A 24,866-nucleotide genomic window follows, 5' to 3' on the forward strand; every position below is an offset into this window, starting at 1 on the left:
TGGACTTGTTTAGAGAAGGGTTATTTGTGTGTGTGTTTCTGTGAGAGTGTGTTTGAACGTGCATCTATGTGTGTGCAGTGGTGGGCTCCATTGCGTAGGTGGGTTTTAGTGTATAATGAATAACTGCCAATATGTTCGTGTGAGTGTATACACTCATACAGTACATGCAGTAAGTATGTGAATGCTTGGATGCAAAGTAAGTGTACAGTATGGAAAGTAATGTACAGTAACTAAGTGTGTATGCATGTATGGATAGGAGGGGGAGAGATTCTGGTCTTCTCCTGCTGGTATCTCCTCCTCTGATGTGGAACAAGAGCAGACTTCCCTTCACTGCTCTGTCTCTATGTGAAAAGCTGGGACGCATGGATCTATTTAGGTCTGGTAATGACAAATGACACAAAGGCTTCCAGACTCTGACTTGTCTGTTTCATGGGAGAGTCTGAAACAATTATTGAATGAATCATAGACCAGCCAAATGTGTTTCTGTGCCCTCTATGTACTTGTTCATGCATTTGGGATATTTCGGACGACGCAGCTCGCCAAAGTATGTTTTTTTCGATGACTCACAGCTGTACTAGTGACGCTCAGACTGTGACCCTCCTAGACATGTGGCAAGATCCGAGGTAAAGGAAACGACCCTAGCTCGACCCTGTAGGGCTGCAGACCAAGCAGGACAGCTTCCTCTAGAATAATGAGTCTTGGTTTCCATAAACAGCCACCAGGGGATTGAGGTCCTGAGGTGAGCGAGGGAGCTGTGAAAAAGGTGTCTTCTTTCTGTTTTTTTTGCCTGAGTAATGCAATGCAGACCTTGACAGACACAGCGAGGGATGCGGGTGCTAGAATGGGGGAAGCCCTGCAGAACAATCCCTCTCCCCTCACTCCAGTCAATAATGTATTTGAATAGTTGTTTTGCCTGAGTTTTCAAAGGATTACCTGCCTATCGTGGTGCTGGGGTCGAGGGGGTACTTGGGATTTTGGGAAGGTATCTTAGTGGTCAGATGTCTGATTTTCAAGCTAACATATGGAAGTCTACAAAAGGATTTCGTAGCTGCTCATCACCCACGATTTGGAAATTCATATCTTCAAAAGAAGAAACTACGGCATCGACCTGTGTTGCTTTAATCGGGCTCTCGCCAAGCATGAAATCGATTAGTGTTGTTCTTTCTTTCTCCTTTTGGCATCATGTAGATTGAACTGCTCCCCAGGAGATAATAGGATTGCCTGTGTGTGCAGGTCTATCCTGTGGAGAACTAGGGGGCTGACAGCCACTACACTGGGGGGAAAGAGGGGGCTTATGGGATCGGGCTGGGGATCGGAAGTGAGCGTGTGTTCATGTGTGTGGGCTATCATCTCCACCTCTGGCTTGGTCTCGAGCTAGTGTCACAGAGCCTGCCGGTCATTGATGGCAAAGGTGTCAGACTCATCCAGGATGTCACACACACACACATCCTCACTGGTAATGCCGGCCTCTGTGACTAGGGCTAAGCTTGCTTGGTTGGTTTGGCAGGTGAGCACAGCACATGCATGGTAACATGTGCATTAACACACACACACACACACACACAAACACACAGAATTGGGCCATTGATTTGGGAAACTAATGCAATTCTGTGCCAAACTTAACTAGAGAACTCATACGGGAATAGGAAAGTCAATGTAAATGGTGTTTAGAACCGGTATGGCTGGTTCAGTAATTCATCATTTTGTCTTTACACAATAGTGCCTGACAACTTTTTAGCAAGATATGTTTGGTCAGAAAAGCAAACAAGAGCCAGTAGATACAACTAACTAGCATTTTTATCCAGATAAAGTTAGTCTGGTATACAACTGGTGACCTTGACCTTGTGCTCCACCGGGGCCCTTTGGCTGGTTATGATAGTGTGTGCTTTGTGCCCCCTGCTTGGCTCTGTGAGGGTGGAGCCCCCCCCACAGCTGAGTACTTTACAACCTGTGCCCTCTCAGTAACATGCTGGGAACACTGGGAGAAGAGCAGAAGTCTGTGGGTTGCCACCAAACTGCTGGAACCTCCCAGCAACATTACACAGCTAGAACCATCCAGAAATGTTCCTGGAATGTGTGGTTTCCAGCTACGTTGCTATGACGTTCTAGCAATGAACTTGACTGCAATGTTCTAGCTATGTAACTGAGATATTATAGCAAGGTTAGTGTGACATTTCAGCATTGTTATTTCGTAGTGTTGATTGCTAACGAGGTGGTCACCTGCAAGTAAGAGACGCAAGATTGAACCAATGAAAGGGCATGTCAGTGAGGAAGTGATACTGATGAAAGACACAGACACCAGTGAGACATACTTCTTGGTTATCTCAGTGTATCTGTGTATTTCTGTACCGGCTGGCTGGACAGTGACCCCAGGTAATCCGACAGTGGAGGTCAGTGAACCCTAGCTGGCCTACGCTTGTTCCCTGCAGGCTTGTTGTCATTGGTGTCCAGGGACTATGATAGCTTGATTTAGGTGTGCACCCCATGTGGACACATGCACGCACACACACATGCACACACATTCGCTCGCACACACCGTGGTATGCTCCGATAACACAGGTTCCCAGCCCCAGATTTCAACACTAATTGGCTGTGTAGACATCTGCTTAATGTCAAGAGGGCAGAAGCTGGCTGAATAACACATCTATGCATAAAAGTGTCAGGAACTGATTTGGCAAATTCAATGTTCATTAATATCTGTGTTACAAATGATTAGGATGTTATCATAATTGCTAAGCTGCAAAGTCATACCAAAGAGATGACCACCAGACCCCAGGAATGGCAGCCCAGAGGCTGGCCTGTTCAGTCGGGTTTGATGCTCAGCTCTGACGTGTTTCAGCGTCCTGTTCTGATGGTCACACACACCACCCCCTCCTCTGTCTGAGGCATTAGCCCTCTGAACTGTGCTAAAATACGTGACGACCATTTGTGCTCAGACGCTCTACCCTGCAAGGTTGCGGCAGGCTGATGTTGCCTAGCTACAGGAGACGGGGAAAGGGGGCATCATCATGGTGAAAGCGTGGGGTCGGGGGTTAACCATCTCTGACGTCATCAGGACCCTCATTAGTACTGCTTTGCCTCAGTAAGTGAGTGTGGAGAAATCAAATACCCCTAACACCTGGTTCACACTGTTGCATATATGTGTGGACTGCGTGGCATGTCTATGCAATCCTTATGAGTGCGTTTAACTTTGTACATTTTCAAAATGGTGGATTTTTCTACAGAAATACGGATGCAAAAGTTTCGAAAAGCTAAACTTATGTGTCCGTACGCATGCAAATTACCAATCAGAAAACACGTGTTTTGCCAACTGCAAAGGAGCACATCTTGCTACACCCACCCACTGCAGACACATCTGTTAAAATACAATTGTGATGTGTAAAGTCTCTGTAATCAGACACTTATTACATAACTAGAAATTGCCTCTGTAAGGCAAATCCTGTGCACTCATTGCTTTCAAACACTTAAATGTAATTGATCTCTCTGACTGACCCAGGTCTATTCAGGATGGTGTGTGTGTGTGTGTGTGTGTGGGTGTGTATAAGGGCAACAACGGCTGGTCTGGGAGGTCTAATGTGGAAACCAAAACACCCTCCACCACCCTACTGTGATTTCTGAGCCACTTTTCTGGAACATTAGACTAAGTCTGAAACCTCAAAGTCTGATTCTCCTCGCTCTCTCTCTCCCTCTCTCCCCCTTCATCTCTCTCTCTTTCCTTATCTCTCTCCCTCTTCCTCTCTCCCTCTCTCTCTCTTTCTGCCAGCAGTAGCGCAGTTGAAACAAACATATTGCTGAGAACATTATGTTTGTTACTGTCTCCGTCCTCTCCTACCGACTCGGTTTACCACACACACACGCACGCACGCACACACACACACACACACACACACACACACACACACACACACACACACACACACACACACACACACACACACACACACACACACACACATCTCCCTGCCACACAACACTGGTCATGAGGGATGACAGCCTATCATGTATCCACCATCTGCTGCTCTGGGAACCACTGTTTTCTGGGTAGAGAGTAACTCTGACCTGAGGGCAGAGGGCCAGGGGCCACAGCTGAGCAGCGAGAGTGAGGGGAGCTCTGCCAGCCTGGCTTCCTGGCCGGCTGTCCTGGATGAGCTGGTCCTCTCTGGTGCTGGATCCTCGTGTTGCTTATTCATCTCATGTTGCCAAATCCAAAGGGTTACAGGAGATGTGCTACTGTAGTACTTCAAGCTCAGGATTTCAAAAGAACTCTCACTCACATTACATTTACTGTACAAGTCAGTGATTGTGGAATTTTGTATGATTTCCTGTTCCCCAAAATAGAGCAGTGCTCGGGGTGGCCCTGAGAGATGCCTGCATGTTCAGTGCAGTACACAGGAAAGGAACATGTCGTCGGGGCACAAATAGAAGTGTTTTTTTTTTTCCCCAGTTGGGATTCTAGCCTGAAAGGTGGATTCTTCCTTTGATCTCAGATTTGGGTCACAAGCATTGGAAGCTTGTAGATTGTGTTGTGTGTGTGTGTTAGTATATGAGAGCAGAGAGCTGTACAGAGAGCAGAACACTACAGTACAGGGGGTGTTTGTGTGTGTGAATGTGTGTGTGTGTGCAGTATCTATAGTACAGTATTTGAGTTGTTGACTGACATGAAAGACTAGCATCACGCAACACTTTGTCCATAGGCTGCATTCTCACTGCACTGGCATTTCTGTCCAGGCGTTTCCTCCCAGGGCCAAACAGCACTGTGAGACTAGACCCCTGGGATCAGAAAGGTTCAACCTGACAATACGCGTCTCATTCAGGCTTCAAGCATTGGAAAGAGTAAACACACCTGACATCTGCTCTAGAGCTGCTGTCAGGGAATTCAGGCCTTAAGTATCTCCCTCTCTCTCAAACTGTCATCTGTCTAGCTTACTTCCCTCTCCTCCGCTCTCCCTCCAGTCCTCTTTCCTAACCATATACCTCTCTTTCCCTTTCTCCCCCTCTCTCCAACCCCCTCGCTCCAACATACTCTCTCTAACTCTCTTTTCCTAACCCTTTCTCTTCTCCCCACCCCCCATTGTTTCTGCTCGCCCTCTCCCCTGTTCCCGGGCTCCTACTGTAAAGTGTCTCCCTTGGAGAACCTGTGGGTGTGATCCCAGGGACCCATCACCTTCTGCCCCCTGAGCTCTCCAGAGATCCAGCTCCCCTGCTCTCTGCCACAGCGGCGAGCGGGGCAGGGATACAGCAGAGGTCACCGCAGTTTCACCCCCTTATCTCCTCGCGCTGTGACAAGCCGAGAACTGAACGCCGCACGCCGCCCACAATCCATCGCAGCCTATCCTTGCCAAGCCCTGAGCAAGAGGAACTGAAAAGATTCACACCAACAAGATCAGAGTGGGAGGCCAGAGCATGGGAATGTCTCATGACAAGACCAGATTAAAAAAGATCTGATGAAATTTAGATGGGTCGCTTCGCTTTTTCTTTTTTTTTTAAGACTGCAGCGATAATTAGCATAGAGAAAGGACGGAGCAATATGTGGGCAGTGTGTGGAATGAATGGATATTGTTATTTTTTTATGTGGCGTTAAACATCGTGTTTATGGCCCATTAAAATGCCAACATGCTTTGTGCACATTGTAGCCCTGTTGTTTAGATGTTTGCTGCTGGGTAATTTGTGAGGTGACAGTGAGTCACTGCTGTAGTATCTGTCATCCCTGCATTCTTCTGTTATGTAACGTTGTTTCAGTCATGATTAAGTCACTGAAAATGGGAACAATGTTTTAGCTTGCCTCAATTCTGTCGTGCCTATGTCATTTCCTGACCTACAGGCTGTGCTCCCTCTTTGTGGAGAAGACTAAAGTTGTAAGCAAGAAGAGGTACCTCACTATCTGTCCCTGCTGCTGACATATTTGGCGTTGCCTAGCAACCGGTTTCAGCATTTTGGCGAAGGATAGCCACATCCAAAAAAAGCAACTGTGAAGGCTAAGTTCCTTGTTATCCCGCTGTGGACGTGTGCAAGCTGAACACAATCTCTCTTTCTCTCTTTCTCGTTCACTCTCTCTATTTCACTGTCTGTCACTGAGCTGTAAAATGCTTTCATATTTTCGGAAGTTCTCACAATTGCAAAGCTAAGGGCATTATTCTCATTGGCTGTACAGAACTTTAGTCATGAGATTTCATTGTTAGACCATTACTGTTAGTGGCAGTCTCTCCCCAACGTTTTGGGGAGAGACTGATTAGTATCTGAGCTTAACCATCCCCAATACTGCTGCGATCACTGGATCTTTGCTGATCTCAAGTCTGGTCCATGAGCAGTCTGCTTCCACAAAAGAAACCAAAAAATCATAGACATAGACATGGTAGTCAGTTCCATTTGACCCAACCGTGCAATACTCCCAAACAGGGAAGCAGTCCATCTAACATTGTGACATCACATGTTTTTGTTTCAACATTAGGTTACCCCCCTTTGGAGGGTATATCCCCCACAGTGACGAGTCATGGGTCTCATTAACCTCTCCCGCCCCCAGGGCTGATGGCTTGATGAGCTATCAGAGGGGAGGGGCTGTACCCAGGGGTAGGTGGGAGAGATGTTTGTTCAAGGACACATTCACACTGCTAGCCTATACGTTAAATATAACATGTATTAGATACTGTGCATGTAGAGGTGCAGTACTGGAGTCGGTATGGGTCTAGCTGTGGTAAGGACCATTAGTTATGCACTACCATAGTGCCTATAGCCGGGGCAACCCTGTCTCAATTTGATATGATTTTGAGTGAAAATTAGGAGGGTGTTTTATTTTTGTCATGCTTTGACACAATCCAGTAAAGGTAAAAACAATCCACCAGTGACAGGCTAGAGCAGCCCCAGCGACTGCTGATGTCACAATGTCTAGTCTTTATCTTGACTTCCTTCCTCTGTGTTGCTGCATTTATGAACAGGCTGTTGTCAGAGCACACAGAGGCACAGCCAAATGAGATTCAGCTCATAAAGGTCTGGCAGAGGTCCAGCTTCCACGTCTTTGAGGAAGCTGTCAAACTAGCTGGTAAAGAAGAGCAGAGCACCTGGTGAGGATGGGCTCAGTCTTATGGGCTCTGTACACGGGCCCTCGAAATGGAAGACAAGTGATAACTCTCTTGATTGCGGTTTAAACCTCCCTACTTTTCTTGTTTCTCTGTCTCTCCTCTCCATTCCTCATTTTACTCCTCCGCTTTTTTCTCCTTTTCTTCTCCTCTGCTCTGCTCTCGTCTCCTCTGAGGTTTGTAGATGGGGTTGGTATCTCATCCATCTCAGTGCTCCATTGGAGCCAAAAACACACTGTTCATCCTCCCTGCAGGCATCCCTTTTACTTTATCAGACCACAAAACTGGTTTTAGCTAATTACCCAGTGGCTCAGTTGTAAGTGAGCTCACGCTGAATTGTGTGTGTGTGTTTGTGTGTGTTTGTGTGTGTCCGACTGCATGCTTGTGCCTGCCTGTCAATGTGCTGCGAGCCTAGATGAGGTCCATCCAATTAAAAACAGGCCGCATTGTCTTATACTTTATGTAAACGATCTAAGTTCAAAGTCCCCAAGTAATACTGATAAATCGCTTGCCCTGCAGTAAAATCAATATGTGTGGCACACACCAGGATCCAGCCCCAAAACAAGTCCAGATAAAGGCTTTGATAGGCAAGCGCTGTCTTCATGCTCTCGCTTGAAGTATAACACTGCACATCAATAATGCAGACTGGCTACACAAGGTTACGCTGTGTTTGTTTATGTTCTCAATTAAACCATTTTTAACCTCTATCTACAGTTCTAATCTCATCAGACTGAGAATGGGGAGGCAGTCAGTGCAAAGGCCAGAGATTCAGGAGAGTGGCCAGGCAAGGTGTGGGCCGACATCATTGTTTGCCAGTAATTTAGAAAGGTGTAAGTATACTGAGTACGGTAATCCTTTTCTCATTCCATTCCTCCTGTGAGGAAGAGTGTGTTGATCAGTGGGATTCACAAGTGTCTGAGCGCAATGCCACAATAATTAAACTAGAGTGTCTCACCTTGTTATTACATACATAATACAAGGAAAAAGGGACGTCTGAGGGCAAAATACCTCTGGGAGAGAACTTTTTTTCTTAGACAGACTAGACTTTGTGAGGTAAAATAGCTTAACAACAAAGAGAAAGGTGACAAGGAAGCAAGAATGATCAAAGAAGACTCCACGGGACTTCTGTGGGGTGCAGTTAGTTTTTTCAGTGATAGTCAACTGTCAGCTTCTGTTCATACACATCCAATAGAGAAAACATAATAATGTCTTGAAAGCAAATGGAAAATAATGTGTTCCCTTTATCCCGTTGTTTTCCCATTTGAGTAAAGTATATATTGAATAAAGTGTATTATGACTGTGCCAGTGGTACTGGATTTTTGAATATCAACATATACCTGAAGTCAATGTAACCCTAGTAAATACCTCTAGTCGAGAATGGAAATGACATAGCATGTGCCTTGTTACAAGGCTGTGAGTTTCTCCAGACACCATCTCTTAATGGTTGGTGAAATGTACATTATTGCCTAGTTCTATATTATTGCCTAGCTCTTTGGAGGATCACGCTGTCAGATAAGCAAGTACAGTTTCTGTAACAATGACAGAGAGCGAGAGATTGAGGTAGAAAGAATAGGATGGAGAACGGGAGAGAGAAGCAATTATGAGAAACAGCGAGAGAGAGAGAGGGAGAGAGAGAAAGGGAGAGAGAGAGAGCTTCAGTGGCATACTTCTACTGTAAAACAGTAGAAGTATGGTTACAGAGCGGTTAGTGGGAAGCTTAAAGTACACCCATCCAACTGCAGTTCTGATGCCTAACGTACACTGGCACTCTATTTATCTCTCATGTAACTAGACCTGTAACTTTGATCGACGCATAGCTGACTGTCTGACACAGCAGACGCATACCTATCTCCCGTCATATTCTAGGATGACACTGGAAATCCATTTGTAATGTTTTCCAGTGTGGGCTGGGTATTGCATGACAATAGAACACCACATCCCTTTCCTGTGCAGGGTAAACTTTTTAAAGGATTGTTATTCAAGACAAAATCAGTGGCTTGCTGCAAAGATGACGATGGCATTTAATGCTGTTGCTTCCTGTTGGGAAGCGATAGCTGATCAATTTATACAATATATGCTTATTCCTGAGTCTGATGTATATGATTACAGCCCACTTAGCAGTGTTCTGCAGCTGAATATAGTGCAGAGACAACCCTGATTGAGTAAATGGGTTGATTGTTGCTTTCTTTTGACCCATTGAATGGAGTGAGTGAGTGTTTGTGTGCGCGTGTTTGTGTGTGCTTGTCTTTTGTATACTGTTGCATGTGGGTGTATGCATGCACGTGTGTTGGCTCGGCACATGTGCATGCGTGTGTGTGTGTCCGAATGTGCAAGTACGCTTTCAGTGCGTGCGTTCTCTGAAGGTCACACAACACCACAGGATCTGTAATGAGTCTCAGCTCGTGTGTGTGTGAGTGGTCTGTCATCAGGGCCTGATGCTCCACTGGCTCTATACTGGTCAGACTGAGGCTGTGTCACCCTCTGCAACGTGTGACAGACACTCGTGGTGACAAGCGGTGGAGACAGTCCCAGCACCTCTTTGACTCACCCAACAGGGCCGATGCTTCACACGTCCTCATGTGTCTGAGAGCAAGCGGGTGGATGAGCGGCTATGAGTCAATGAAGGATGTATGTGAGTGGAGGATTCCAGAAGCTCGACTGCGAGACATATCAAATATGTTTTCAAATATATTCTGCAGGAGTTCTTTGTCAATATTTTTTTTTTAGGCCTGGGTTAGTGATGCTTTGTGTGCATGAAATGTGGCTGTTATTATCTGTGCATGTAGGGTCTGAAGGTAAATACTGCATGAGGCAATCAGTCACTTATAAAAAGAAAAAAGAAAATCGTTCTTTGTTCGCTCAATCTTGTGTGGAATCTTTCTGGGTGCTCTGGAAGCAGCTCCTCGTCACCAAGCAGCCTTTGGTTGTTTTTTTCCCTCACCATGGTAGCCTATCTTGATAGTGAGACAAGGTTACCACAGCAACGTGCCACTCTCCTGCCCACACCATCAGAGTATTTTGTTCCACCCTCCTCAGACTGTTTTAGTAGCATTCTTAGAATCTCCCCCCCATCCCCTTACCTTCCCAACCCCGCACCCACACTCACCATCTCTGAATACCTGTCAGAAGCCCTGTGTTACATTACCATGGCACGTTGACTGTATACAATATGCCTTCTTTGTAAGGCCGGTTGAGGTGTGACCTTTGGAGGTTGTGGTGTGACCTTTGGAGGTTGCAGTAATGCAGTTAGGGCTCATTCTTATTCTCGTCGTGCCCGGAGGACGGCCCAAGCATTCAGTCCCTCCAGGGGCAAAGACTTTTTAATTCCACTAGGCCACTTACCAGTGTGTGGCTGAGTGGAGGATTGTTGGTTCGGCCGTGCAGCGTGGGTCCTCTGCCAAGAAACAGGATCTTTTTATAGCCTCATGTAAGATGGCCTCTCGGTTTTCCTCCCCACCTACTGTATGTTTGACTCACATCCTGCTCTGGTAATGTTATATCTTCATCCATGCTCTCCTCATCCGTTAAAATTAGTGTTTCTACTGCATTCAAATGTCTGGTGTGTGGTGGGTAGTCGTCAGCTCACATTCCAAACAGGTGCTATGATAATCCAGTGCAAGCTGCAGCACAGGTGTTTTTTTTTTTTGTATGAGTGGAGCGTTTCTATCTCTCTCTGCTCAGGACAGATGGAACGATACCTGACAGAAGCCTGATGAAGTATGTGGATCATCTCTAAAACCTCAGATATAAAGTCCCACTTTAGAACTATAGCTTACCATAGCAGGAACCAGGAGCCAGGCATGTGTAAACCAGCTCTTCCTGGCTCTCCATCCCATTAGTGTCCTGAAAGCGCACAGCGTCCATAATTGGCTATGGAAAGCCTTGCTCAAGTGAACGAAAGAAATAGGCCATTAAAGCGTGGTTTTTTTTGACGCCGTGTCACCCCCGTACATATTGGAGACAAACAAAATGAAATCATATCAGAGACTCTCAAGGTAGCTGAACATATTGAGGGCAGAACATAATGCAGAGAGGAATCTAAAGTAGCACATTTTGCCAGACCTGCATATCAAGAGAAAGTTGCAGTCTTCAGGCTCTGTTGGAAATGATCCCCTCTGGTTCTCAGTGGCTGGACATAGATGCTTATTTGTAGACTGCTTGAAAAGAGACCCCTTCTCATGCAGGAGGTGCTTTTCCCTTCCATACTGTACACCAGAGGAACACCCTCTACGCCTGCAGACACTCATTGTGACCTCCACTGGTTGTCATTTACCTGTCTATTCACGCCTGGGACACTGGAGGTGGGTTGCGAACATTATGATCAAATGTCTACAGAACAACAATAATAGGCTAACAATGTTACAGATTTATAAAGGAAGATGGTATGTCTGACAGCAGTTCATTGATGATGTACTGTAACTATGACTTTTAAAGCCATCTGTTGACCTCAATCAAGAGAGTGTCTATGATGATTCCCCCCCCCCTTTTTTTATGAATGGACGGACCGTGGTTATATAAAACCACTTATAGACTGAGGTTGCTAGGAGATAAGGAGTTTCCATAGAAACAACCAACAGGTATATAGATCTTCATCATACCTTCATGTAACTTCCAAGAAAATTGAGAACAATATGTTTCCACTAATTGCAGGTATTCCTGGGTATGTTGACTTGGATAATATGATTGTCAAAATGTATTTTCTAGAAGAAATGAAGGGATCCCTGTCATGTGGAAATGAAAGCAGGTAGGGAATAGACTGTGTAGCTGACAAGGACATCTTCTGTTTGTAATTCTGTACCATTCCAGTACTGTACCATCAATTCAGAGGTTAAATGAAAATAACTATACCATATAATGATCGATGTTTTGAAGCGATGTTTGCATCTGGATAAACACTCTACAACAAGGCACTATGATGAGTACAGTAATTAGAGGGGAAGAAGCTATCTTAAATAGCTTTAATGGGATTGTCAAAGTGAAATGTTATTACCTTAATAGTTTCCATGGAGATTTGTCAATATTCCTTCTCCCACCTGAGAGCTAGGCAAGTGACTGAGCTCTCCGAACATCAGACACCTCTGCTTATCTTCTGCCTGTTCAGATGTACCCATCATTCAGCCATCCATCAACCTCTAAGCTCTTCACCTAAGCATTTCTTCATTTCATTTTCAACATGTTCAACGACATTCTGATGACCTTCATGTTATCGTAGGTATAACAGAGCTTCTGTGGTCCTTCCTGCGTCCCTGATGCCCCCCGTGACGTTGGAGTAAAGACTTGGGCTGGGATCTGCAGGGGCTTTTATTGAAAAGCCATTATAACATTACTCTTCGTTTTTTCCTTCAGCTTCGATGGTTGGCTTGCTGTGTCATATCTGGTTAGCCCGTGAAGTGGCTCTCCGAGACAGATGGAAGAAGATGGCCGGAGCAGATCACCCCAGCTCATGAGGACAATACCCCCCTGATTCCAGACCTACTTCAGTGCTAAATGGATTTTGAATACCAAAGTCAGTCTTGCATTTGACACTCCCGTCTTTCCGTTAACACTTTATATCAACTGTCATTTTGAAGCCATTTATAACCCACAATATATTATCTCTACCATTTGATAGCCGTTCGTAAATGATTTGTATGAAAGCAGTGTATGAGGTTGAGTCATTTTCTCATAGTTTTCAACAGTTAACACTTCTGAAGCATTTCGAAAGACTGATACAGTATAGGTACGATTGAAAAGATCACTTCTGCCTTATTATCCTCTCCTCCAAGATGTTGCTCACATAAACACATGCAGCACAGCACTCATGCACACTCTGCAGACCGAGGAGAGCAGGCTTGCTGCAGCCTCGCAGCATATTCACTGCATAACAGACAGTATCATAGTGACAAGGCCAGAATGCAGTGGGAGGATTTGGGAGATGCTTCATCAGACCAGTGATAGACTAGCTCCCTATTAGGTCATTCTTCCGGGGCGTGTAGACAGAGGCAGCTGGAGTGCGTGGTGTCGCTACAACATGAGCCAGTGTCTGCTGATGAGAAGCTGCAGTGCGAGGGAGTGGGAGAGGGAATATCAAAGGTTGAACGCAGCTTCTGCTGCAAAGCTTGTCTAATTTTGCTCGGTTTTTTAGCTTGATTGCAAGGTCTGTCACTCTTTCCTTATGTAACATCCCCTGTGCTGGAGCTCTTCATGAACAGAAGTGCACAGTGACTGATTGCTATAAAATAATGTACTCAACCCTATTTTATAAGGACTGTTGGTGGTTGAAGGCTTCTAATACCATTTAAAAAAGGAGACATAAATAGTGCTTTGGGAAGAAGAGTAACAACTAAAATGTTGTAGAATAGGTATGGTTTCCTTTTATGTTGTAGACACTCATCAAGCTTGTCAGAATATCTGTTGGCAGCCATGACGGCAGGGACTGTGGAGGGGCGTCAATCTCTCACAGCCGATGATTTAGGTTACACCACGGTTTAGTGGTCAGGGTTAGAAAACAGACCAAGCAAGTAATAAGCATTGATTCAGAAAGGACTCTGTTGCCCCCCTGCGATCGATGCACTGGCTGTTATTTCAAACTATGTGATTCACGTGCTACAGGAGGCTGCCTGTTGCCGGCCCTCCCCTATTCCCCACAGCACTAGTGTGGTGTGGAGGAGGAGGGATGGGCTGGTGCCAAGTTATGCAATCATCTCAAGAGAAGGCAGCCAGGCAGCTAGGTCCTGGTCTGTGGCATGGTTAGCGTAGCATAGCATTAGCTTTCTCCTCTGGCCCCTAATCCCTCTTCTCATGAGTGTGTGTGTGTGTGTGTGTGTGTGTGTGTGTGTGTGTGTGTGTGTGTGTGGCCTTATTCACGGGAATCTGGGAGATTCGGAGGCTGCATCAGGTGCTGACTGAAGCAATAGTGGAGAGTGTGTGAGGATTTAGCCTGTTGATCTGCTGCTCTGTTGATCTAGCGCCACTGTAGTGGTTGTGTTTGGTGTGATATCACTCTCATCAATGTTTCATAGACTTCCAGATTGGATTTGTCACCTCTCCAAGCTGTTCTCACCAGCCTCAGGGTCAAATAGGGATTCCTGGAAAACCAGAGTGTAGGGGCCCAGTAGTGGCTTCCAACAGAGGCTGATTCAGGGGCTACTTATCTGCCTGTAGGACTTCATGCTGGTTTACTGTGAAAGGAAATAAACATTTTTTAAAAGGCAGTTGGGGGTTTATTGCTTTTTTGTTTAATACCCCATTGATCTTCCAGGTTCCTGACCTCCCCTGTATCCGTTGATGGCTTTACTGTATGGAAAGCATGCTGTGTGACAACTGCAACTAATATGGTGATAATGAGCTGGAGATTGACCGTTTTGTGAAACAGATTAATGCCATGTTGTAATGTATTCATCACTAATGAGTGTCATATTCATTCAGCATGACCGTGTCTCTTCATTTCTGAAGCGGAACAATAATGTTCATTATGAGCAAGAAAACTGTTCATTGCAGTATTATTTTATTTTTTTCATCTTTAATTAGGTACCATAAACTAAACTGGCATTCTCATTGATTTAATATAGTATCAATTAATATGAATATGCCCAGAATTATCACCGCAATGTTGAATTGATTGTAACCTTACCACAGTGGTCTGGGTTTGAATCTGGCCCAGGCCCTTTGCTGTGTCTTCCCCTCTCTCTGACCCCTGCCTTTCCAGTCAAACTTAACTGTCATTGTCCAATGAAGAAGGATAATGGCGAAAACATATCTTATAATAAAAAGGTTATTGTTTCTGTGTGATCCAAATGTCTTGCATTATGCCCAAATATTATTCTGAATGGATTTTTGAATCATTTACTACTGTACATGGAGGCTGATTATGCAGCAGAATAACTGCAATGAGAGTGGAGGCAATCAAGATCCTGGGGTGAAAATCCACTAACAATGCTTACTAACAATATCATTTCTGTTTTCGGCGACTGATCAAGTGAACAGATGTCATGAAATCAAAGCATTGGTTAGACAATGGAGTATTAGGGGCAATAAAGGACTTCCAGAGGTTAGTTGTATGACTACACCTTTGAAAGTGTAGTGGGGAACTGACCTGAAGAAGTGTCACTTTGTGAAGCTGTTGCGCTCTTTTGCATGTTATCTAACATAACTCAAAGATGACTTCCGTACTGGATTACAAATACAGCACTTATTTCCTATCAAGTTACCTTCACAAACGTACAAGTCACTGGCAAATGGGTTTGGGGTGGACGACCGTTAAAGGATGTTAATGGTTTATCTTCGTCTGATGTGCCGGGTGATATCAGGTGACCGAGGAGAAGCAGGTCCTTGCGTTTGTTCGACTATCTTGTGCTTTAATGTTCAACTCTTGTAATTACATAGTGCGCTGGGTTACAGGGAACCACTAATGGTATGACAGTAATGGTAAGCTGAGTGGTTCAGGTTGACCGAGGCCATCTTCTGTAGGATTGATGAATCCCCCCCCTCCGCACACACACACACCTTTCACCTTACAATCTATCCATCCTAGCAGCCCCCCTTTTCGGTTGGAGATGCAAACTCAAAGTTCTAATTGGACACATGTCCATACAGTGTACTCACTTGTTCCTATGGTGATAGACTTATTATGAAGTCTGAATCTGATCTGGGTCTAAACTACAGTAGATTAAACGAAAGTTTGGCAAAGGAACAGAATGACTCCCGTCTTGTTTTGAAAAGAAATTATTTGTGAGGACTCTCCCTGTAGAGCCATCAGTGCTACTCACTGTGATGGAGGCCTGTAGTCATCTAGAGAGTGCGTACTCTGTTGTAGGACAGTACGTGCTGTATGGGTAACCATCCAGCCTTTCTCTCGCACTCCAATTTTCCTGATCTCTTGACGGAGTGAAGGAGGGCTGTGGGTATTCTGCAGGGAGAGACATGCAGACGGAGTCCTAGCTTGGCTGTGTGGGTGTGCAGTATCTGGCTCCAACCTGCTGGAGAGAGATGGCGCACCGGTCGCACAACTCAATAACCCCTTCAAGTCTCAGCTCATGTAGGAGCAAAGTAGGCAAAAGCACCCAGTATAATTTCATCTTGAATGCTTGAATCGTGTCAGTAATACTTCAGTTCCAGTTGTGGTCCTGTCTATGCACAAGAGTGTGTAACTTCTTCGGTATTCCAGAGTTTGTGTAATATGTGTGCTGTGTGTGTGGACTTCCAGTACATTGCGCTATTTACAGGGCTATGTAGGTAGCGCTCTATATGTACATGTCTGCTGCTGGCCTAATTTTCGCACATTTAGTTGCCTTGGCAACTACCTAGTCCTTGTCATGTGCTTTGCTGTGCTGCATTGTAGAGAGAGACTGAGAGAAAGAAGAGGGAGAGGGGGAGAGAGGGAGAAAGAAACAGAGAAAGAGAAAGAATAAAAGAGGGGACAAGGAGAGAGAGAGAAAGGGAGAGAGAGATTGTTATGTGCATGTGCAGGTTGCACTGTTTAGGCTGGCAAGCCACTTATCCAGCCTCGCCCTCCATCCTCTCAATGATCCCTTGATGTGTGTGTAATAGAGTCATGGATCTGGCCTGTCACTGTACCGGTGGGTGTGTGGGGTTAGCAGGGTTGTGACTTTGACCATCTGGACGGCATAAGATTATGCTCCCATGGCCCCGTACATTAAGTGCATGTGTACAATATATTACAATGGGCTGTTCACAAACATTTCCTTATATGTACTATATAACATATAAGGAAACTAATATTTCCTGACATTTTAGTCAGAAATAGAGGCAACATGTAAGAGAGTGTGGAGAGAACCCTTGGTTTGGGATTCTCCAGTCTGATTTATCATACTGCCAAACCTGTCTGTGTTGGGTCTATGTCCTGTCTCTACTAAGGGATTTGCTGTTTCTCCCTCCCTCCCTCTCTCTTTCTCTCTCATTCACTCTGGCGTGAAGGAAGATGTGACAGTGACCAGACTTAAGTCAGCCTTATAAAGGATTGTGTGGATGGTAGCTACCTTATGTTGTAACATAACTTGGGATGGAACATTGAATGTAGTGTAACAACACAGATTGATGATTCAAGATAAACCATGAATTTAAACAATTTCAGCGGTCATCTCTGTGTGTGTTGTATGTGTGTGTGAACATATCTTTTAAGACAGAGCCCTCACGTACAACCTTTAAAAATCCCATTATACTTTTCAGTTTTTGACTGTGGTTGCCATGACAACTGTGCATTTTATTTCAGTCTCTTTTGATACAGTGCGAGAGATCTGAGTCCCTAAACATTATGTAAGACACAATTTATTCATGGCGGGGGTTTCCTGCAGCAGGAGCAGAGTTTTATCTCATTATTTACAGGGAGAGATACAGATCCAAGCTACCCAAGTTAGTATTTCCTTACTTAACTTCCTGTCTGACATGCCACGGTCTGACTGGTAATTCTTGGCATTTCTCTTGCAATACCACTCATTTACAAATATCCCTTTCAAAATCTCGAACCTGGTCTTAGCTGTCTGGGAACATGCTGCAGATCGAGGGGTGGAGAAGAGAGGGAAGGGGAGGGTGACAAAAGGAAAGGGGCATCCCTCCACTCTCTAAATACTGTTAAAGCCTGATAATGATTATGGTGAACCATTCTGCCTAGCTCAAACACACTTTACTACCTTACAGAAGACCTAGGACAGACAAACGTGTGGGAGAAATATTGTGTATTAAACTAGCTTGACATTATCGTCATAATTCTTGTTTCCATCAATGAATCAATTAACCTTTGCCTTATATTAGTGTTCAGTGAAAGTCATATAATGGAAATGTAAGCATTCTATCACCATACTGCTGTTTTTGCTGGTAACTGCAGGTATTGATGTAATGGAGTGCTTGGAACTGAGTGGCGCTTTCTTAAGGTCACTGAATGCATTCGAATTAGTGTGGGCATTAATCTTTCTGTCTCTTTTTTCCCTCTCCCTCTCTCCTCCCTGACAGACCCGCAGTATTCCCCTTGGTCCCCGTCTCAACACTTCGATGAAGACAGACGCCTCCCTCCACCCAGGAACATGAAGGGCTTATCGGGTGGCCGCCCCCAGCAGCACCAGATCCCTTCTCCCCATGGCCTGGACTACGACCACCCCCACGAGTTCCATGGGCACCATGGCTCTGACTCCCGCCACCCATCTTACCTGCTCAGCCCCACTGAGAGCTGCCCCATGGACTACCTCCGCTACTCCCCCCGCAGCTCCATCCACTCCGACTGCATGGTGATGTCCCCTGTCCTGATGGCTCCACCCGCCCCCGTAGACTACGTATCCAGCAGCACCTTCCCCAGAATGCACTACAGCTCCCCATACTACGACTCGGCAACGCGGGACGACTGCGCTGCCATCACTGCCTCCGCCACCTCCTCCGCCGCAGTCGCTGCCGCTGCCGCTTCCTCCTCCGCCTCCTCGCACCACGCCGGTGCCAAGAGCAACCGCATCCCCGCCAACCTGCTGGACCAGTTTGAGAAGCAGCTGCCGCTGCAGCGCGACGGCTTTCATACGCTGCAGTACCAGCGCACCGCCACCACCACCACCACAGAGCAGCGCGCCGAGAGCCCCGGACGGATCCGCCACCTGGTCCACTCTGTCCAGAAGCTCTTCACCAAGTCCCACTCCCTGGAGGGCTCTTCCAAGATGAACGGCACCAAGGGGGAGGGTGGCGGGGGTGGGAGTCACCACGGCCACCATTCTTCCAAGCACGGAAGCAAGCGCAGCAAGAGCAAAGAGCGCAAGCAGCGCTCAGGCGGCTGGTGGAGCTCCGACGACAACCTGGACAGCGACAGCACCTACCGCACACCCAGCGTCATGAGCCGCCATCACCATGGCGAGCACGCCTCCCACTGCTACCCGGACTCCATGCACAGTCACTTTGGGGACCTGTCACTCAAAACTTCCAAGAGCAACAACGACGTCAAGTGCTCGGCGTGCGAGAGCATTGCCATGGCGCCCGAGGGGAAGTTCATGAAGAGGAGTTCGTGGTCCACATTGACGGTGAGCCAGGCCAAGGAAGCGTACAGAAAGTCCTCACTCAACCTAGAAAAACCCATGATACACACAGACCTGAAGCCTTCGCTGCGGGCCTGTCACTACCTGCAGGTGAGTGCCCTGTTTCAGGGGCTAGGTGTGTGTGTATTATCTCGTGGCCTTTTCCTGGACTTCACACAAAAGCTTACGGCAGATTTGTTTCGAATGCATTCCGAGGCTCCTCTATGCTGACATGTTTTGGTGCGAAGTTACTGGAAAGCTAGAGTCTTATTCCTTTAAAGATGTAACATCATGACGGCCATTGATGGTATTGATCGATAGAGTGCCCCTCACCCCTTGAGTGCAAACTCCTGATTGAGGAATTGATGGGGAGTGGGTCAGTAAAACCCCCTCTGTGATTGAACATTTCCTTTTGTTGTTCTCTGGGGAACAATCTCCTGTCTCTCTGTGTGGGAGCCCAATCTCCCCTATCTAGGTATCCCATTGTGGTCTACCTCAAGGAACTATTGTCCATTAGGATGGTGTGATCAATTGAATAAATCAATGTCATGGTGGAGGACACTGTACGTAATAAGGAGGAGGGCTGCCTGTGAGAGCACAATTGTCATTGTGTTTTGGACAAACACCATGCTCCTTGCACCTGTGTTTTGTAAAGAGGTAGCAGGTGTTTTTTCTTATTGTGCTGTACTAACTACTGTAAAGGTGTGCTAGCCAGATGTATAGGTGTCTGGCTGTGTTAGCCTACTGACACATTAAGGGGCTGCAGTAATTAAGACTAAGTAGCGTTGTTAGATAACTGTAGCACCTCGACAGGCTACACAGACAGTGACCTAAATAGACTAAGCTGAGTTGCAAGTTTAGAGCTGCCTTGATGTTGCAGTCCCCTACAGCTGTGGACACTAAACTTGAATGAAGCTTAGATACATGTTTATTCACAGTATCATTTTCTTTGAGGAAAACATCTCTCACCTCAGAGGAATCAATTCATAGCCAGAACGCAACATTACTATAGACACTTTTTCACATAAAAAAAAAAGAAAACTCAAAGGCCAATGAACAGTCACTGTGAACAAATTAATTCATTTGTTCGTAGAATACTATTTGATAACCTAAACCTTGTTGCAAGTCGACTAGGATGACAGTGATTGAAAGACGCATCGTGCTTTAAATCAAATCAGCATCTTGTCTGTCAGCTACAGTCACAAGAGTCTTCCATGGGAAGCTAATTATGCTAACGAGATCCAATTAGCTCACGAGGCATGGTGTCAAAACACAGGACCCTGGCTGGAATTGCCATCAGTAGAGTAATAAAACACTATGCACAGGTTAGATCTGTTGCTGTGGGATCCCTCCAGTCACCTGTTTACCTCCAGGAGGCCTAAGTGTTCATATTTACATGTATTGAGTCTAAAAAGTATTTGTATTATATTTGCTTGGTACCCCCTAGTTACTCATGGTTTCTTTAGGACAGATTGCATCAATCTTTTGGACACCACTTTGTTGTTGACATTGAAGTAGGATGATCAGTAATAGACTTTACAAAGCAATGCAACAAATCAGATTCAAAACATTTGCACTCTAATGGTTTGACTATCAGAAGTCTCTTCCTGCTACAAAAAGCAAGCTATGATTCAGACAAGGAGCTCTGGATTGTCTTGAAGTCTACCTTCCCAACCTGACGCTCTTACAGCTGCCCTTTGACATTTGAAGTTTAGATTCAGATGTTTCCACAGCAACCCATCTGAAGGTCAAGTTGAACAGCAGTCATGGCAACAAATGATGTTCCCTGGGCCCAAAAACCCTGGCCCCTTTGTGCTTAGATAGCGTAGTGTGGCCGTCCCTGAGTGTGTATTATGGAGATGGATTAGGGTAATGGCCTGAATCCCTGTCCTGGGGGCGGACTTGAACATCTGTCTGACTCTCTTTCACCTAGTAATTGTAATGAATAATCAGGACTTAGGACGACTGCCTTACGTATATATTTTTCCCACAGCACTCCCAAACCTGGGCCGTCTACAAGCCACACTCAATAAAACTTGATGAAATGGGTTCTTCTGTTCAGGGGTCATCTCATATCTCCAGAGGGGTTCAGGTGGCAGGACTTTGATGCTCAGTTTTTATAGTCCTGGGGTGCCTGCAGCCCTGGCTGGAGTCATTTACCTGCTTGATGTACAGTTATGGTCTGAGTTTGACCCTCAGGAAATGACTAGCACACGATAATGACATCACTCTCTGTTAAGGAACCTAGTCAATGTATTGAGTGCATGAAATGGACAAGCCTACAGTATGATCCAATAGGTTGTTACATCTAGCAGAGGTAACTGTTGTGTTTATGAAAGGTAGCCCAAAAATATGTTGGCGTTTTTATAGTTGTAGAGTTCTGTCGCCTATCACTCATCATAATTATACACAGGAGACCGTTGCTAGTATCTCAAGGTTACAATAACATTGTCAAACGATTTTCAGGATGTAGCAAAAACTGATGATGCTTAACATTTCCCTGGTCTTTCAGGTGTAACATCAACTGAGAGAGGAGATAAGGGGCGGGTAATGAACTAGCGCTGAGCTTCCTTGAGCGACACCTGCCTCGTTAACAAGTGCCCCAGCTGATCAAAGACGAGGCATCAGGAGGAAAATAATTCATTTTATTTATTGTGGTCTTTAAACCTGACTAATTTCGTTTCCACACAATTGCTGTATTTTATTCTCACTCTCTTGTGGGGAAGACAAAACACGCAAACACCAGATTAGTGTACGTGATAGTTTTGCTGATAAGGCTTTGAAACTAGACATACGCACGCCAGCTAATCATCATGTTGACTTGCCAAGTCGGGCATTGATACAGAGAATTAAGGATTTTTTGGAGCTTACCCTCTTTGCACCGTTGTTAAGCAGTTTGGCACACAAACATGACCTCTTTGGGCACAATAACAGACCAGCACACCATAGTTTAACCCAGAATGGCTTTGTTTTGTATAGCAAGTGTCCTTTGTGTTCAGTTTCAAGCTTAATAATGACGCTGAAGTTAATGTCGTACACTTTCTGTCGATTCAGCATCACTGTTTATTCTCCCACAGAACCTCTGAAAAAGGATGGCAGTTTTAGAATAGGCTGGTCTTGGGTCTACAGAATTAGTAATATTATAATAACAGTCTAGCCAACCACAATATGACCTTTTCAGTAGTAGTAGTAGTAGTAGTGGTCTTAAATGTTTGCAGACATCTGAGTTTGAACATTTGGTGGAATCTTTTTTTGCACAAAATTGGGTTTAGTCCACTGTTGGTGGGTGGGGAGGACAGGCTGCAAGTGAAGGCAGACTCCATCTCCACCCCCCCCCCCCATCCCCCACAACCATCTCCTAGACAAACGCTCATCAATTTGAACAAAGTGCATTATCCTGTTGAGTCAATGTCCTCCACCTCTCTGTCCTCCCCAGGCAAAGAGGTGAAACGGAGAGGAAGAGAGGGGTGGGGGGGAGCGAATGGAGGAGGGGAGTAACGAAAAGGGAGAGATGGCGCTAGAAGACAATCAGGCTCTCTGCTCAGTGTGATAGCAGCCTAGGGAGTGTTCAGGGGAAGCAGACAGGTCCTAGTCGGTGGGTGTGTGACACTGGGGTGGGGTCTGGGGGCGAGGGGGAAAGAGAGCTAGAGCTGCCTAATATTGTCTTTTTTAAGACCATAGGATACCATGGTCAAGACAACAGAGAATCTGACTGAAATGTGAGATGTACAAATCTGTAACGGTAGGGTACTGTACAGTAGTGTCGAGTGATACTTTATTGATCCCCAGGGGCAAATTGTAGGAATACATCCTCAGAAAGAAGGACAGAAGATGTACAAGTATACAAGAAAGAAAGAAAACTAAGGACGGACACAGAGGCTGTTGCATCTGGCTGCTTCTGGCACAGCACCATTTTGGGATCTGTCCGAGCATGGAGCAGGAACACAGGTGTCCATCAGGTCTGGAACTGGGTTGCCATCTTTAGGTCAGGGAAAGGAATAGCCAGGATAAGAACCAGTTGACAGTGATTGTCTCAGTGACAAGTCAATGCTGGCAGTGACAGTATTGATATAAACATGAAAGCTAATCTGACTCGCCAGTCCCACTTACTACTAACCATCCTTTCTGAAGCAAGAATTCATTTAAACTACTAAGAAACTGTTTCTGTAAGTGTTGGGTGGCAAAAATACAGTACAATCGTCAGTATTATTAAAGTTATTGAACATGTTTAGAGTATTGCACGGATAAGTAGAACATGCTTAAACCTTATTACACTACACCTCCTAATTAAACTGGCCTTGTACAGTGCAACACACAAGCGACTTTATTCCTGTGTGGTAATGTTTACGACTTTAAGTGTGTGTGCACCGCGTAATTAGGACCCAATCCCTTAATCAGTATTAATTGTGCCAGTGATAGTTTTACAGACCCTGGTTTTTCTATTACAGTCAAGGCTGTGTTGTTGCATATGCATGGTGTGTTAATGTCTCCAGTTCATCTCCAGTTGCTATGGCTGCAACCTACACACTTGCCTACATTCCCCTTTAAAACAGAATCTGGAGGTGTAAAGAAGAGAGGAGGGACTTATAATGAAGCTATTGCATTGTCCTGAAACTCCATTGCTCCGCTGACTCACTCCACAGTGCTCTCTCCCCCAAAGCCTGACTAGAGCTCGCTTGTTTTCGGTTGGTTTATAAAGCGTCAGTCTGTTGTGCAGTTGTGTCGGATATATGTCTGCTGTGGTCAGTGACTCAGACGGTAGCGGGAACACTGAACGCTATTCATCTCTGTTGACTGGTCAAGTCTTTACCTAACCAAAATATGTTTGTCGTGTTGAGTTTGGGTGTGAGATTTGGATTTATTTATTTTGTTTACAAAAATGAAAATTCATACTGCCACAACCTTGCACCTATCACTGCACTAACAAGATTTTTCCATCTCGTAGCCTGCATGAGCAATGATTCTAATTAATACATTCTTGCATAACTCCTTACTTTTTAATTTTATGTATCCAAATATGCACTCAACTTTGGTACGTTGATTACAGTAATACATATTCCAGTGTGCAGTAATAGTGCCATTGCTACTTAATAGCACTGACAAGGTTTAATTACCATTTAACTTGACTGCCTCTTTAATTAACTCAGTGTCATTAAGTGCAGTGTGTCAATGTAAAGTCCACAACAATCAGAGGCATGAATGTATGAACTGCTCTGTGTGAAAAAGTTTTTTGTGCTCCAGATGATGTACAGTATGCCAACATTTCAAACATGAATTATTACAGAATCTAGTAATAATTTAATAATAGCCTAGTGTAACAATCGCAAACAGAGAAGCCAGTAGAATTATCATGACTTACTTGGTGTATGTTATTTAACTGGGGCAACAATTTTAAATGGGGGATGCAGCAGTATGTAATGATGTTGTAGTTTCAACAGGCTTCTCTGGAAATGTTTGATGGCATACAGTTATGAAGCAGGTGTACTTCTTAAATCAAGTCAGTTCCCTGTCAGTTCGTTAAATGGCTAAACGATGTTTTGGGGGCTGTACTTAAAAAATAAAAATAAATACATTAACAAGTTAATTTGCATTCTCTGAATCAAGGCCTTCATGGAGAATTTTCAGTTACACCTGTTTCCGCTTTCTGCAACATCATCATTCTTACATTTACATTTAGTCATTTAGCAGACACTCTTATCCAGAGCGACTTACAGTAAGTACAGGGACATTCTCCCCGAGGCAAGTAGGGTGAAGTGCCTTGCCCAAGGACACGTCATTCGGCACAGACTTGGCACAGACTTGGCACAGG

The 24,866-nt window shown here is 45.1% G+C and overlaps 1 protein-coding gene across 6 annotated transcripts in view; it reads left to right on the forward strand.

Annotated features, from left to right (window-relative positions):
- dlgap2b (discs, large (Drosophila) homolog-associated protein 2b) overlaps nt 1-24,866 on the forward strand; it is a 52,463-nt gene that overhangs the window by 3,896 nt on the left and 23,701 nt on the right. For 5 of the 6 annotated variants that reach the window (XR_009930888.1, XR_009930885.1, XR_009930886.1 and 2 more), the window contains exons 2-3: nt 12,420-12,579; nt 18,021-19,168. Coding sequence is in view for 2 of the 6 variants with exons in the window: in XM_062466927.1 (XP_062322911.1) it covers nt 12,561-12,579; nt 18,021-19,168 (1,167 nt within the window). In the remaining 4 variants the exon portion in view is untranslated. The remainder of the gene's footprint in view (nt 1-12,419; nt 12,580-18,020; nt 19,169-24,866) is intronic. The other variant, XR_009930887.1, reaches the window with a different exon arrangement.

The sequence above is a fragment of the Osmerus eperlanus genome, chromosome 8, assembly GCF_963692335.1.
Source record: "Osmerus eperlanus chromosome 8, fOsmEpe2.1, whole genome shotgun sequence".
Lineage (NCBI taxonomy): Eukaryota > Metazoa > Chordata > Actinopteri > Osmeriformes > Osmeridae > Osmerus > Osmerus eperlanus.